Source organism: Aquarana catesbeiana, linkage group LG09, assembly GCF_042186555.1.
Source record: "Aquarana catesbeiana isolate 2022-GZ linkage group LG09, ASM4218655v1, whole genome shotgun sequence".
Classification (NCBI taxonomy): Eukaryota; Metazoa; Chordata; class Amphibia; order Anura; family Ranidae; genus Aquarana; species Aquarana catesbeiana.
Genome location: NC_133332.1, coordinates 88,762,307 through 88,779,423, shown reverse-complemented (window position 1 = coordinate 88,779,423; position 17,117 = coordinate 88,762,307). Strand labels below are relative to the sequence as shown.

Genomic DNA, 17,117 nt, shown 5'->3' with positions numbered 1-17,117 from the left:
ATGTTTGGTATCTATTTACTTGGCATAACATCATCTTTCACATTATATAAAAAAATTGGGCTAACTTTACTGTTTTGTTATTTTTTAAATCATGAAACTGTGTTTTTTTTTTTTTTTTTTTTTTTAAAACACGTTTTAAAAATTGTTGCGCAAATACTGTGCGAGAAAAAAAGTTGCAATGACCTCCATTTTATTCCCTAGGGTGTCTGCTAAAAAAAATATATAATGTTTGGGGGTTCTGAGTAATTTTCTAGCAAAAAAAATATGATTTTTACATGTAAGAGAGGAGTGCCAGAATAGGCCCATTATGGAAGTGGTTAAAAAAAATTGGGGATATTTATTATAGCAAAAAGTACAAAATATTGTGGGTTTTTTCAAAATTGTCGCTCTTTTTTGTTTATAGTGCAAAAAATAAAAACCGCAGAGATGATCAAATAAGACCAAAAGAAAGCTCTGTTTGTGGGAAAAAAAGGACGTCAATTTCGTTTGGGTACAACGTCGCACAACTGCACAATTGTCAGTTAAAGCGACGCAGTGCCGTATTGCAAAAAAATGGCCTGGTCATTGAGCAGCCAAATCTTCCGGGGCTGAAGTGGTTAAACCCAATAAAAATATCTTTAAAAAAAAAAAAGAGACATAATAAAGTTTCATATCTTGTTTTTACAGCCGGAAGCAGAACAAAGTTTACAGGACCTGATTCAATGATCGACATTATTCAGGAATACAGGCTGACCAAAGGCCACAGAATAATATCTACAGGCATTGGTATGTGAAAAGGGCTAAAGAAGATTTATAATTACTATATTTTTTTTTTTTTGTAAATTGATTTTATTGAGATTTATAATAAATGCACACAGTAAACCGCACATCGCGGAAATCAACAACTGGTCACATTGAGAAATTTAACCGGTCTACTACAAAAAAAATAAACAGAAAAAAAAGGGGAAAAAAAAAGAAAAACAGTTCAACATTTGCCCAGACAAGTATATTATAATTACTATATTTATTGATAAAGTGGAAGTAAGGACTTGATACAGGTGTTCCCTTCTTCCTCCTCCTCCTACTCTGCTGCATAACCTTTAAAAAAGCGAACAGTGGAAATACCTTTTCTTTTATCTGCTCCGGTGCTGTCACATTATGCAGAAGCTTCAATTCCCCTGTGTCAGAGCACCAGGGGAGGGGGGAGAGCGCCAACAATAGAGAGGCAATGTGATCTGCCTGGTTACGCCATGGGTCCAGGAATTCAGAGCCGTTGTCCAGTGCTCCCTGGCTCAGGGCAGCTGGAGCTACTCAGTTATGTGACCACACTGGAATGGATAGAAGAAAAGGTAGTTCCACTTATATCTTTTATATATGCTATGCAGCATAGGTTGGAGGAGAAGGTAAGATAGTTTTTAACAACAATTATAGTTGGCCTTTACTTGCACTGTGAGTGAAAATTTTAATACAGACTTGGATGGAAAATTTCTAAAAAAATTTAAAAAAACAGGTTTTTGCATGCACCGGATTGGTTGATTGAACTCAGCACAACTACACCTTCCTTCGCTAAAGTTAGCCATACATGACCCATCACTTGTCTCACCCATGTGCGCTAAACAGAAAAGATGAAGGAATTTCTCCTGACCGCTATTGTATTCAAGCAACTGCAGTACCAAAAGCGGCCTCAATACCCAAACAGTGACTATGGGGTTTATTTACTAAAGCTATAGAGGGCAAAATTAATCACAATTCTGATAAGAAACCAATCAGCTTCTAACCTCAGCTTGTTTAATTAAGGTTTAGCAATACAACCTGGAAGGTGATTGGTTGGAATTGTGACACATTTTGCCCTCTCTAGCTTTAGTAAATAAACCCCTATATCTGATTGAATGCAGTCACTATTATCTGCCAATTTCCTGCACGTCTCCTTCATTTTTTTTTTTACATCAAAGTTTTTAGAAGTTTGTGGGTGGTGCTTACAGTGCCACCCACTGTATGAATTTCAGCTGATCCAAGAAAATGTTTTAAAAATCCAAATTTTGTAATTTTTCCTTACACATGATTGGGTATGCTTTGTAAAGTGAAATTTCACTTTTTGTATCTAGTTCACTAAGATAAGTGAAAATTCCTTTTGTAAAATAAAAATGTATTTTGAAAGTGAACATACTCTCTTCCTTTAGTAAATTAGGGCCAATATGTATAGGGAACATGATGAAAAGTAATTTGTCAATGTAGTTGAAATAAAGCTGGCTATGATTAAGGCTACATGCTGAAACATGTAAGCCCTGTATTATTTTGGACCGCACCTGGATTAATAAATGTATTAATTGTGGAAGATTGAGCTGTTGGCTTTCTTTCATCTACATGTTTGCCCGGGTGCTAGGAGGACACTACAAGCCAGTGTATCGACCGCTTACCACCTCAAGGAATTACTACAGGTGTTTTCGACTATATTTTAAATTTGTCAATGTGGTTGAGACCTGGGTCTGTGTTGGAATATCACACACAATACATCACACAATGTGTAACATACAGTAAAACCTTGGATTGCAAGCATAATTCGTTCCAGAAACATACTTGTAAACCAAATCATTTGTATATCAAAGCAAATTTCCCCATAAAAAATAATAGAAACTCAGATGATTCGTTCCACAACCATTTATTCATAGGTCCTTCAGTTTATAGTCCATATAACAAGATGTGCAATGTGATAGATTGTGTAACCATAAAAAGGCCATCCACAAATGGAAGCCTCCACAAGGGGATTAGAAGCAAAATCCAGCAGGAGCTACAGAGTATAAAATAGAAGAGAGGTGCCTCTAAGTGTAGTAATATGGTTACATTTAATGAAGGTACAACTCACATGATTGATGATTAAAAGAGGCACATCTATGTATGCAGGCATCTAAGGGTAAAGCTGTCCACATAGACCATCCTCCACACCACCGGCTCTCACTGCTGTCAGTCTGCAATCGTGACCGGGAAGACTACCCTGCAGTAGAGCGACTGAACCACTCGTGAAGCGCAGCGTGAAAGTGGCAACATAGATGGCAGTGAGGAGGATGGTCTATGTGGACAGCTTTACCTCGGATTCCTGCATACTTAGATGTCCCTGTTTTAATCATCATCCATGTGAGTTGCTAAATGTTGTACCTTCATTAAATGTAACCATATTGCTACACTTAGAAGTGCCTCTCTCCTCTTTTATACTCCGTTGTGACATGACGCTACTTGTATATCAAAACATCGCTTGTATATCAAGTCAAAATTTAGTTAAAAATGTTGCTGGTCTTGCAAAAAGCTCTCAAACCAAGTTACTCTTAAACCAAGGTTCTACTGTACAGCATACCAGTGCTCCCAAATTGATGCACACTATAACCATGTGAATATGTTTTGGCTTCAGATGCACTCTAATTCCTATATAAATAGCTCACTGGTGGTGACAGTTACAGCATATGTATAGACCAAAAAAACATACGTAGTACATCTCTGCAATACATGCACATTTTACTGTGTTCTATCTCATTAAACAAGATGCAAGTACAGAAAAATGACTGTCGATGTGCCAGAAGTACTGTACAGTGTGCTCCTACCTTCATTTTTGGCATGACAACACAGCTATGAATTCCTAATTCCTAAGACCATACATGGTGCAACTTTCCTTCCTGCAACCAAAAGGGTGGAAATAAGAGAACTTTATTGATCGAGTTTACATACCCTTCAAGGTAAAGTAGCACTGTTGCACATATCAACCTAAGAACGCCACTGATCAGGCTGCTCAGGAACACACCTCCATGACATCAGCTCCAGATTTTACACATCATACTTTGCAAGGCTGTAACCAAAGGTCTTCTCTTTTCTGTGCAGCTTCTGTCGATACCACAAACATTGTTGCCTCAGCACAGGCTACATCTCAGGGGATTCAATCCCCAAATCTCTATAATGTCACACCAACAAGAAGCCCTTCCCCAGCTGCCGCAACCTTTTCCCCCCAGCTGAAAGTGAAGAACATGGGCAGGAGGAGGAAGTCTGAAATGAACCAGTCCATGTCATTGGGTAATGTCTACTCTATACAATCTTTTTGTTATTATGATGAGTGTTACAATAAATCACAGCTTCTGTATTAAAAAATGGAGCTTGGGAAAAATGGGGCTGTGTGGCCTACAATGACCAATAAGATAATAATATTGCGATGAATGTGCGAGGCCCATTGCATTAGGGTGTACACCCCAAAGCTCAAGCAAGCATGCCTTTCTCTGCAGCCTCACCTGCATGGGGCAGTGAATGAATGAAAAGTGCTCTGTGCTGAGTGGCTTCCTGTTCATTCACAAACGAAAGCATTGTAAACGCGGTTTACTATGCTTCAGTTATGAATGGACACAGTGAGCGAGTGTGTTCATTTAGAAAAGCAAGGGGCTGGTAAATGACATGTTTACTAGTCCCTTTCCCCGATCTCCATCCTGACACACCCCCGCAGCAGCCAGGGTGAGGAGTAGAGGAAAGCCAGCAGCACTGTGGGACGGACGCCAACATGGGGGGAAGCCTGGGCAGTAGGGGAAATCGACGCCACAGGTAGTGATTAGGGTGTGCCCAGGCACACCTGGCACTCCCCCTGCACATGCCTATGAATATTGTATTTTGTTGACCTGTATTAGATATTAGAATTGTTTAAAGCTGAGCTTTGTCAAAAAAGGCATTAATTAATGCAGTTCTGTATTCATTCAGACTAAATTCACACCTGTGTGTCTGCATTCTCATGTGTTATACATGTGGTTTTTAATGCAGGTTTCTTGTGCTTCCATTGAAATCTATGGGCCCAAAAAGTGCATTGTTGCAAAAAAAAGCACATGTGCCTTTCTCCAAGACACACAGAAGAGATACTCTCAGGTGTGAACAGGCCCCATAAAAAAATAAAAATAAAAAAATGATAATCCTCCTGTTATGAATAGGTGTGAACAGGGACTAATACCTCATTACGTGTATATTTTTTTAATTCCATGTAGTGTAAAACCTCATTCACACTACCAATGATATTTGCATGTTTATATGGACTGATATGAAATTTCTAAATGCAAATAAATGTACGTAATGGTTTTAAATGGTATAATTCACACTGCACAGTATGAATTAGATACTGCAAAAGCATGTAAACACACATATCTCAAGTACGTTTAAAAGCAGGAGAGCTTGACCTTGGAAGCAAAAAGGTTTTGTTTAATTTCCAGATCACTTTTTCTGCATTTAAATAAGTCAAACACAGGCAGCTAGTGTGAATGTAGCCTTAGTATCTGTATTTGAATATGAATTTGACTAGATATCAGCCTCTTGCAATATACTGCACAACAGAGCTTAGAATGCAAGAAGGAGAAGCAGCACAATGAGCCAGTCAGCTATGCTGCACTGCTCATGGGCTAACAAGGAACATTCTGATAGTAGGAGAGTGACAGAGAGATGAGCTCATCAGTCTGCAGCTTCTTTTTCACTGTCCAGTCACAGGCTAGGAGAGGAGCAAGGCCTGTAAATCCTTAATGGCAGAAAACAAAAGAAAAGGTCTCTCCACCCCCCACTCCCTATCCCTGACAAACAGCTATGCTGTGGCAGAGCTGCGTAAATTTCAGAACTAGGTGGCCAAAAGTAAAAATAATCAAAGGGGAGTTCCACCCAATTTTGAGAGGTGGTCTTAAATGAAAGACCACCTCTCCAGCCCTCGTTTTTGGATATTTAAAAAAAAAATTTTTACTTTCTAACTTACCTTTTTTGGAAGTACTAAGAGTACTTTGGATCCAGCCAGGCCACAGGCGAGGAAGTCACATCCTCTTCTGCGGCGAGCCCCCCGTTGTCTTCTGGGACATGTGTGTGTCCCAGAAGACAAGCTGGCCATTCACAAAGTGCCGCGGGACTCGCGTATGCGCAGTCGGAAACCGGCAGTGAAGCCGCAAGGCTCCACTGCCGGTTTCCCTTAGTTGGAATGGCGGCGCCTGCACCCGATCCCATGAACGATCGGGCTCGGGGGGGCTGACATTGCGGGCTCCCTGGACAGCTAAATATCCTTATTAAAAATCAGCAGCTACAGTGTTTGCAGCTGCTGACTTTAAAAAAAAAAAAAAACATTTTGGCTGGAACACCGCTTTAATTCTTTTTTACTGTCATCTGAGACCTTGTGTGGGAGATTTCTTCTCACTTACATGGCACCAGTTACTAGGACAGGAAGTGGGGGGAAAAATCTTTTCAATATGGCACATATAATTTTTGTTGCAGCCCATTGCACTAGGAAGATTTCACCTCACTCGAAACTTCAATTGGTTGCCGGTGTCAGAAGACATATTAGTGCCTGTCTTCCAAATGGGGACAGCAGGTGTTTTTTTACTTTTTTTTTTTTTTTCTTTTAGGAGAGTAGGTAAGAAATAGAATTCCTGTCAGTTTTTCTTGCTGTCCAGGTTCCACATTGGGAATATTTTGCATCACTTCCTGTCATGGAAACTTGCGCCATCTAGACAGGAAGTGAGGGAAAATCTCCCAAACAGGGTCAATAAATGCCTGATAAGAGGTACTAAAAGTTCCCTATTTTATTTTTGCCTGGGTGGATTTCCATTTTAAATTAACTCTGTACTTTGCAAAGACTTGGGAAATGGAGTTGCATATGTTTTCTGAGGAGCACCGTGTTTTTTGACACAGAGGGGTTGATTTTAAGGCAAATAGACTGTGCACTTTGTAAAGTGAAGTTGCCCTCTGCAAGTGCAGTTGCTCCAGAGCTTAGTAAATGAGGTAAGGCTTCACTTTGCAAAGAGTACCCAATCACGTGCAAGGAAAATAAAAAAAGTTGCATTTTTGCTTGCACATAATTGGATGATGGAAGTCAGCAGGGCTTCTGCACATCTACTAAGCTCTGGAGCAACTGCACTTGCATGGTGCAACTGCACTTTGCAAAGTGCACACTCTTTTTGCCTTTAGTAAATCAACCCCAGAGTCTGAAATGGCGCCATACAGCGAGGTTACTTCTCTTTTGTAGAATTACATTTTTATTAACTGAAAATGTATTGCAAGGCTATGTTACTGACACACATCCTAGATTTGATTTTCACAGCAAAGACAAAGTGTGGGTCAGCGTAGAGATTACCCTGACTTCTCTTCCCCTATCTTCTCTTCTTTGGATACATTCATTAAGCCATCCCTCCCATTCTTCCTTTCTGATCTGTATCTGATGACCCCATTTTCCTCAAATACGTGTCCCATGATCCTTATATTGGGAAACCCAGCTTTTACTCCATGCTTTCATGCAATCTTTATCTTGAATCTGGGATCTCACATGCCTTTATCCACAGACCAACCTCCTGAACCCCGGCCTCTGGCTCCATTATTCCCAGCTGAAGTATTACATTGATTATCTCAACAAAGTAGGAACGTTCACCACCTCCATGGTGATTCCCACACAATGGTGGATTTCTAGGGTTTCTACGAGCCTTGCCCTAACTCACTGGCAAGGTTGATAATATATCTTTTAGTGACTATTCATCAATTTGTCTTATTATATCCTATATTACATACTAACTCTTTGCACCTCTTCTGTGCCTTGTTTTGTACTGCAAAAGTTTAAATAAACTTCCATTCTCTTTCAGCTCTGACTGTGGTCTGTAGTCTCACAGCTGTGTCTGGACTCCTTGTGGCAGCTCTGTGTTGGTATAGGTACGTTATATCGTGTAGTTTATATTAGACTAAGAAAATTGCAGCCTAATTTCACTTGGATGCAGGATGTTGTATTTGATACCAGAGAACCCAGATCATTTTCCCCTCCTAATTCTCCTGACTTTCTGGGGATACAATTTTCAGCGTGCCCTCTCAGATGTAGAGTACATGCCTGCTATATGCCAAACACGATGCTTAAAGCACATATCAAGGCAAAAAAAAATGCAATACTTATTTTTCCAAGATCCTGCAAGTACAGAAAAATACCTATTGATCTGCCAGACATGCATTTGGCTCTCAATTTCAAAATACAGGCTTACAACACATGGCATTTTTGTGGACTGAGTAGTGTTAGCCCTGCCTTGCAGTTGCTAAACTACTTAACCACCTCTACTGTCTTCATCTTCAAAAGCATCAAAGCAAAGGCACTAAATGACTTATAGTCCTATAATAAGGGTTCAATAGAATATTTGAAATACTATTGGCAGAAAGCACAGAACAAATGATGGCTTTCAATTTCTGACAAGACCAGCTGTTTTTTGCATTTATAAAACAGATATAACTAAATACATTACATTGTACTGTATATATAAGAGACCAAGGGAGAAAATAAAAGGATACTTGTACTCACCATAAAATCCTCTTCTTGGAATCCATCGAGGGACACAAAAAACTGTAGACCAGCCCAGGATGTCACCCCTCCTACTATCAGCATGCCTCAGTGTCCTAGGAGAATGGATGTCATTTCTTCTTCTTTCAACTCTGCTGTGTTAAAATATTAACCTATTTATCTTAATTGTAATGTACAGTACACAGGATGAGTATTCAGAGACCATGGGTTATAGGCTTGTACCTTCAGGTGATTGGACACTGGCAAGCTTTTGAGAACATTCCCCCTTAGCGTCCCTCCCTTCACCCTACCCCTTTCCAAGAGTCCCCAATTTTGGTGCTAGAGGTTTAAGGTGATGGATCTCTTCTGTCTTATGTAACAATCACATTAGATGAGGCAGAAATGGTCCACCTGGGAAAACTTAGAGAACATGAGAACAGAAGACCAAGTGGCAAACTTGAAGGTCTGGGAATTGGGTAGATGCCAAAAAGCCCAAGAGGTGCTCAATGCTCTAGTAGAGTGAGCCTTAACTGGCAAGGGGGGGGAACCTGATCCCTGAGACCATAAGCTTAAACAATGGTCATTCAGAACCACTGAGGTACAGTATGTTGGAACAAGAAGGGTCACGCTTCTTTTTATTGACAAAAGAGTAATCAGTCTTCCTATAAAAAGCAGTGGATGGCAGCCTGAACCACATCCAGGAAATAAATGAAATGTTTTTTGGTGTGCTGTTGCTGGGCAGAGAGAGACAGAAGAACAATGTTCTGGCTAAGGTGGAAGGCAGAGAATACCTTGGAAAAAGTCCTGGGTCTCAACACCAACTTGTTTTTATGCAAAACCAAAAGGGTTCTCTGCAGAATAAAACTGCCAGTTCAGCTCATGCTTTGCACTTTTAAGTGTACCTTCTGTATATTTATATTGTGCTCATACCCTCCTTTGGAGTGTACCCTGATGTAACAATTTGATATTGTCCATGGATGGATTTGTATTCTATTATGTGTTTACGTTCCCTTTCTGGTTCAATAATTTTTATTGCAGAAATAGTATCAAGACATACAACAATGTCAAAGGCACCTAGACTGCCCACAAAGGGGCTAGAACTGGCGCATAGAAAACAGAAAATACACAACATAAGCAGGGGAGGGAAACCCCCTGTCTAAACGGTCACAAAAATCATGAGTGCAACATACGTATTTTTGGGATAACCCCATTAAGTGCAAAAGTAACCGGGACAAACATGTAATAAATCTGCATTGAAATCATCCTGGGCAACTGTTGGCAATTGAAATCGGCTAAGAGCCCCGGTAAGAGAAAAGAACAGAGAGAAAAGTCAAAAAAGAGGAGGGGGAGAAGAAGAAATGGAGTAGGGGGGAGAGAGAGAAGGAGTAGGGGAACTGGGATCACCTAGGAAACCAGTCAGAGCCGACCCACACTAGCCAGAGGGAGTTCAAGGAGGGCATATGTCAACCCAAACTTTAAGGAACTTGGCATGCATGTCTTTTAGTATATTAGACATTTGTTCATTGACCATCATGGCCGTCGTGTGGTCTTTCACTTTCTGAAAAGGGACTGTGGGTTTCTTCCATGCCTGAGCAATTGTCCTTTTGGCTGCTATAAACAGATAGGTTGCCAATTTCTGCTGACGAGCAAACAAACCCAGGATAGGGCAATGCATTCGTGCGAATTTGGCCTCTTTACGGACATTCCAATGGAACAGAGAATACAACAAACCAAACACTCGGGACCAGAATCCCACCAAGTGTGTGCAGGTCCAACAAGTGAGTATAACATCCCCACAAAGGCCACATCCCTGGAAACAGTGATCACTAGAGGTCGGGTTGGCATGGGCAATACGTGCCGGAACCCAATACCACCGCAACAGCACTTTGTACGCTACCTCTAAGATGGCAGTATTGAAGGAACATTTAGCTACAGAAGTCCAGGCCTTGCTCCAATCTGCCGGATCGATCTCAGTATCCAGATCTTGTTCCCACTGGGACACATAGGAGAGTAAGGTGAAAGATGATCGGCCATTCAAATATGCTTAGAGAGTGAAAATAAGGCCTGGGGAACCCGGTGCATGTAAACAAATGTGTTCAAAAGCGCTTGTCTGGAACAGGTAGGAAGAGGTACGCCGGAGTGCAGCTGTCCATTGTTGGATCTGGAGAAAAAGAAAGAATTCTGACTGGGGAGCATCATGGGACTCACAGAATGCAGACCAAGTTGGTGGAGTATGTGTGGTCAACAAGTGGCATACCTGAGTAAGGCCCTGGGAGGTCCACCACGAGAATGCCTGAGGCTGGTCAAGACCAGGGGGGGAACAATGGGTTTTTAGTAATGGGCAGCAGGGGCAGAAAGGGGGACATAAGGGAGCTCAAGTACCATACCGAGTCCCACAACTTTAAGCTATGTTGCATGAGAGGGCTCAATGATGTTGGCCAAAGTTTCTGGGGAAGCCATGGAAATGCTTGCATGGAAAGAGGGGCATAATTAGGGAGCTCCAGAAGCACCCATAGGGGGACATTGTAGGAAGCATGGAGTAGCATTAATTGGGAAATGTGGGTCCCCAGGTAGTAATTGGAGACATGGGGAACCCCCAAGCCACCTTGTAATCTATGTATAAAGAGGGTGGCCTTAGAAATTCTAGGGCGTTTTATTAGCCCAGATAAGGCGCACGATCCTTCTCTGAAGCAGGTGAAGAAAATGTGGAGGGACCCGTACTGGTAAGGTGCGGAAATAGTACAAGAGTTTCGGTAAGACTGTAATTTTTACAGAGTAGATTCGGCCCATCCAGGACAGGTGTGGAAATTAACATGTATGCATGAGGATGGTCAAAGATTGAAGCAGGGGGTAGTAACTGGCAGTTAATAGTGAGGAGTAGGTGGGGGTCATTTGAACTCCCAGATAGTCAATGTACAAGGTTGCCCAATGAAAAGGGAAGTGGGACTGCAGGCGTGCAACCAGGTTAGGATCTAGAGAGACATTTAGGGCCACGGATTTCCCTAAGTTAATACGGAGGCCCGAAATGGACGAGAAAAGTGTCAAGAGGTGTAACAGGTTGGGGAGAGTTGTAAGGTGGTTAGTTAGGGTCAGAAGAGCATCATCAGCAAAGAGGCTTAACTTGACCTCACAGCCTGCATAGGGAATTCCAGTCACATTCTGGTCTGCACAAAGTGCGAGTGCTAGAGGTTCCAAGGCCAAAAGGAATAAAGCTGGGGACAGGGGGCACCCCTGCCTCATGCTCCTGTGGATAGAGAAGGGTGTAGAAAAGTATCCGGTATATTTGACTGCAGCAGTAGGGGCAGAGTATAAAGCATGAATCCAGGTCAGCAAGGCTTCCCGAAAACCCCAACGAGGGAGCACAAATTGCAAGTATTTCCATGACAAGGTGTGAAAAGCCTTATAAAAATATCTAAAGAAAGAAGGAAGCCCGGAATTGATGAATGAACCACTTTACGGACATTATCACCAGCCTGCCTTCCTGGGACGAAACCCACCTAATCCCTGTGGATCAAGTGGCCTACATATTGATTTATGCGTGCGCTCAGGATTCTACCTAGGATCTTCAGGTCATCGTTCAGAAGTGATATCGGTCGGAAGGCCTGGGGTTCAATGGCATCCTCTGGCTTTTTTGGGACCATCGAGATATGCGCCCTTAAAGCGTCAGGAGAATGCAAGGAGCCTTGCTTTAAAGCATTGAAATAGTTAGCAAAATGAGGTGCCAACAATGCAGGGAATGTCCTATAGTAAAGACCTGAGAATCCATCAGGGCCCTGAGCCTTGGAGGGCTTCAGGGACTTGGTTTATTTTTCCTTTCGATAAAATATTTGAACAAGGAAAACTGCCAGTTCAGACACTCACCTTGCCATGGTGATAGCCACAAGAAATACAATCTTGTGGATCAAAGTAGAGCAAGGAATGTCCCTATTAAGTTTAAACAGGGACTTCTAAATGCTTAGAGATCCAGATTCAAGTTCCACTAAATGCAGAACTAGACTGGGAAAACCACCTGGGAAAGCCCCCTCACCAAGGTCTTGATCAGAAAGTGGGAAGCCAAGGTTCTTGGGAACAGAATAGAAAGTGCAGAAACTTGGCCCATTGGTCCAGGCCTAACTGCAGAAAAAAAAGAAATCTTCCTACACCGAAACACCTGAGATGAAAGCCCCTAGACTGACAGCAAGCAAAGTACACCTTCCACATTTGAAGATAGACCTTGTAGCAAAGGGACTTCATAGCCTTGAGTGAAATCACACACTCAAAGGTTACCCTGTCCCTTTGAACCTGAGCTTCAGCAGCCATGCCAATTAAGGCAGTGACCATGAAATAGGATGGCAAATTAGTCCCTGGTACAGCAGATTTGAACACTCTGGAAGAGACCACAGCGCCTGCACCAGTGGATCCCTGAATCTAGATACAAACCTGTCTAATCTGTTGTTAAACCTGGAGACTAGGAGATATACATCCAGCATCCCCCAACAGTGACACGGTCCAGAGACCACTCCCCGGGTTCCAGACGCTACCAGCTAAGGAAATGTGCCTGTTGATAGTCTGTATTAGGAATGTATGGGGCTAATGGAGCAGGAACATGAAGTTATTGCTTAGGACAGGATCTGCTTGACCCTTCTTGCCACAGTGAGCCTTTCTGTTCTTCCCTGATAATTGATGTATGCCACTGTCTGACTGGATCCACATAAGATAGTCCTCCAACAGGTTAGTGCAATACTGAATGCTTAGTCCAATGCTTAGCCAGATTGCCTAAAAATCCAAGATGTTGGCTGGGAGAAGAGACTCCTCTGACAACCAAGTTCCCTGCACCAACAAGATGCCCAGGTTTCCCTTCCTTCTCAGCACAGCAGGCTTGCACTAGTTGTTACACCTTAATGTCAGAAGGGCTTGCCAGTAGATTTGTCAGTGCCATACCTTATGGGCAAACAGGGAAGTTCCCTTGGGGGAGTTTGAAGTGGAAGGTGAGGGCGAATCAAAGTCAAAGCAAGCTGCTTGGCAGGAACAGATGGCGATGACTTTGCACTCTTCTCCTTTGGCTTATTTTGCTGTGGAAGACGAGTGCTTTTTCCCCTTGTAGCATCTTTGATGATAACATCTAGAGTCAGTCTGAAGAGATGTTGTACCTTGAAGGCCATGTTTGGGCGCTTTTTGCAAAAAAACTCTGCAGTCCAACAACAGCCACATATGTACTGACAAGAGACTAATGCGAGAAAGCAGCCCTGAGGCTTTTATCAGGCCATGGTAGTTTAATTTTAACGCCAAAGATATCTCCTACATTCACAATGAGTACAGGGTCAACAGCAGCAGAGGATAATGACATAAGTGAATGACATTTAGGGATCTGTTTATAAAGCAAAAGTAAGGCTCTACCGCTAGTTAAAAAAAAAAGAAAAAATACACGCACATTTATAAAGGACATTACATTACAAAGACGTATTTCCTATGCTTCTCAGCTCTATCTAGTGGCCATATTGCAGTATTTCATCACTGCCCATAATAAAATCAATTATTTATTCTCTTCAAAATGAATGTTCTTTTATTATGGATAGTAGTAAAATACCACATTATAGTATGGAGCTGAGGAGCATATGAATTACATAAGCCTTTGGAACAAGAGATATTATGTAAAAATTCTAGAGAATGTTAGAGGAAATTAGCAAAGAATAAATAAGTAACCAATGACTACCTTCACTTGCTAATTCACACTAGTGTTCTCTAGATGTGTTACATCATATCTCTTGTTACAAAGACATATGTATTTCCTATGATCCTCAGCTCTATCTAGTGATCAAAATGCAATATTACACTAGTACTGCCCATAAAAAAGGAGCATTTGTTAAGAAGGGAAATGGCTAAACAACTTTCATTTTTGACCAATTTGCACAGAACATGTACATGCAGATTCACTGGATGAATTACTATGCATATTTTTCATAAATAGATCCTTTTGACTTCCTGTGTTCCTTAAAGGGGTTGTAAAGGTAAAAATTTTTTCACCTTAATGCATTCTATGCATTAAGGTGAAAAAACTTCTGACAATACTGCCGCCCCCAGCCCCCCCGTTTTACTTACCTGACGCCTCGAACGTCAGCTTCGCGTTCCCGACATCTATTCCTCCGCTCACCCTGGCCGCTGATTGGCTACAGTGGATGGATTGGAAGCAGCGCAGCCATTGGCTCGCGCTGCTGTCAATCACATCCAATGATGCGGCGCGCTGGGGGGCGGGGCCGAGTGATACAGTGAGCGGCTATAGCCGCCGGCTGTATCACGGGAGCGTGCCCGCAAGCACTAACCACCATGCGAGGGAGCTCGCATTAAGGTGGTTAATGCTTGCGGGGAGGAGCTGAAACAGCCGCCGAGGGACCCCAGAAGACCAGGTTCAGGGCCACTCTGTGCAGAACGAGCTGCACAGTGAAGGTAAGTATAACATGTTTGTTATTTAAAAAAAAAAAAAAATTTACCTTTACAACCCCTTTAATCTATGAGAAAGAAGAGTTTACATACACTTTAAATACATACAATATAAACAAAGAGAAACTAAGCTAAACCTTAGATGTAAACCCTAAAAAGCAGAAGTTTGGTATTATTTCAGCCATGTCACTTGTTCTAAAACAAAAAATGAAAAAATTACACATTCATAAAGCACAGCAAATATGTGCATTACAAATATGACTTATTTCGGGCTCCGGTGCAAATGGCGCCCAATCTATCTGGATAAGGAAACAAACAAAAAAATCCAGAAGGAGAGCTTAGCCATGTGCCTATGAATTTAGCAATTTGGCTGCAGTAGTTCTTTAACTATATGAAAGTAGTTAATCAATCCATATAAAATCCTATTATTGGCTAGGTGATGGTGACAATTTTGTCTTCACACTTTCCTAGGTTACAGAAAGAGGTAAGACTGGCTCAGGAGATGGAATACAAGGGCAACCATCACCACCCCTGCAAGAGGGTAAGACAGAAAACTCACCCAACCATAACTGCACATGAAACATAAATTGATCACAGCGCAGTTTTTTTTTCTTTGGTACAAAGGTTTCAAAACATATTTGTTTGATCGGGCGGTGTAAATGAATCAAATTATCTATAAGCAAAGTAAACTAGCAAAGTTGGAAATTTCGAACTGTTAACAATTGCATAAACCAGAGCTGCACTCTGCAGGAATGGGCTCTGGATGAGCTACAAGAATGCTTTTGATTGCTCCATATTTTCATATGCAGTACTCTGAATTAGGAGGAGAAATACATTTTCTACAGTACACTTAAAAAATGAAATTTATACAGAGTAATGGAATACAGATGCACAGGGTCCCCAAATTAAAGCGTAGTTCCACCCATAATTTATTCTTTATCTCAATCTGTACATTCAAGAAAGTTTTAACAACATTTGGACCATTTTTTTTTTTTTTTACTTACTGTTTGTGGCTTGTTGCTAGGGTATTTCCTGTATTCTGCCTCCTTCTGGGCCGTGGCGATGTACGTCATTTCCTGTGGCGCCTCTGCTCCTGGGAGAGGTGTGTCATCGTTCCCAGGAGTCAGTGGGCATCGCCGCAGGATTGCATTGCCATAACAACGGGGCGGGCACTTCCTCCGTCGCTGCCCGTTGTGATGGCAACAAGATATCATTCCTGCGCTACGCCCTGTGTAGAATGCACAAACGTGAGATCGAGAGGTGCATGCTGGGTAGCCAGCAGCATCTTATCCTGGAACAGAGTCCTAGTGGGCTTCAAATGCCACAATCAAGATGGAAGCGCTCAGGAAGCAGAAAACAAAGGTAAGTAAAAAAACATGTACTTGAATGGCAAATTTATTACTAACATGCTTTTGCGTATTTAATTTATAGCAGCAGAACGGGTGCCAAATAAAAAAATGTGGGTGGAACTCCGCTTTAAAGAACTGGCCCACTTTTTACTCTATAGCTTCTATAATACTGTATATCCAGACTTATCAAGCAAGTTTACAAAAATTACAGCTCATCTTTTTCCTTCGCCCTTTCTGTTTCGGGGTCTTTGGGATCTTTAAATAAAGGGTCTTCAAACCCTTTGGATGGTGATGGTTCTGTTCTTCACACAGTAACCGAATTTTAAGCCATTTATTTTATAAGAGTAAAGTTGTCCTTTAACTCTTATCACAAAGTTGCACTCATTCATTGAGGAAGTGTGACCCTTTATGGAGTTATTAGTTCAGGACTTCATTTCATTTGACTAGGACTAGGGGATTAATTCCAGAGATAAAACGATAATTCTCCCACTCTACAAGACTCTGGTCCGGCTGCACCTAGAGTATGCTGTCCAGTTCTGGGCACCAGTCCCCAGGAAGGATATACTGGAAATGGAGCGAGTACAAAGAAGGGCAACAAAGCTAATAAAGGGTCTGGAGGATGTTAGTTATGAGGAAAGGTTGCGAGCACTGAACTTATTCTCTCTGGAGCAGAGACGCTTGAGAGGGGATATGATTTCAATTTACAAATACCGTACTGGTGACCCCACAATAGGGATAAAACTTTTTTGCAGAAGGGAGTTTAACAAGACTCGTGGCCACTCATTAAAATTAGAAGAAAAGAGGTTTAACCTTAAACTACATAGAGGGTTCTTTACTGTACGAGCAGTAAGGATGTGGAATTCCCTTCCACAGGCGGTGGTCTCAGCGGGGAGCATCGATAGTCTGAGGAAACTATTAGATAAGCACCTGAATGACCGCAACATACAGGGATATACAATGTAATACTGACATGTAATCACACACATAGGTTGGACTTGATGGACTTGTGTCTTTTTACGACCTCACCTACTATGAAACTTGCTGCACTAAACTATGTACACCCAGTAATGGTTTATTTT

General features: G+C 41.7%; 1 protein-coding gene across 1 annotated transcript in view; it reads left to right on the top strand.

Moving 5' to 3' along the window:
• LOC141107887 (neural proliferation differentiation and control protein 1-like) overlaps nt 1–17,117 on the top strand; it is a 64,713-nt gene that overhangs the window by 33,251 nt on the left and 14,345 nt on the right. Inside the window, exons 3-6 of the mRNA XM_073598929.1 lie at nt 667–765; nt 3,847–4,035; nt 7,596–7,662; nt 15,161–15,230. Coding sequence (XP_073455030.1) covers nt 667–765; nt 3,847–4,035; nt 7,596–7,662; nt 15,161–15,230 — 425 coding nt within the window. The remainder of the gene's footprint in view (nt 1–666; nt 766–3,846; nt 4,036–7,595; nt 7,663–15,160; nt 15,231–17,117) is intronic.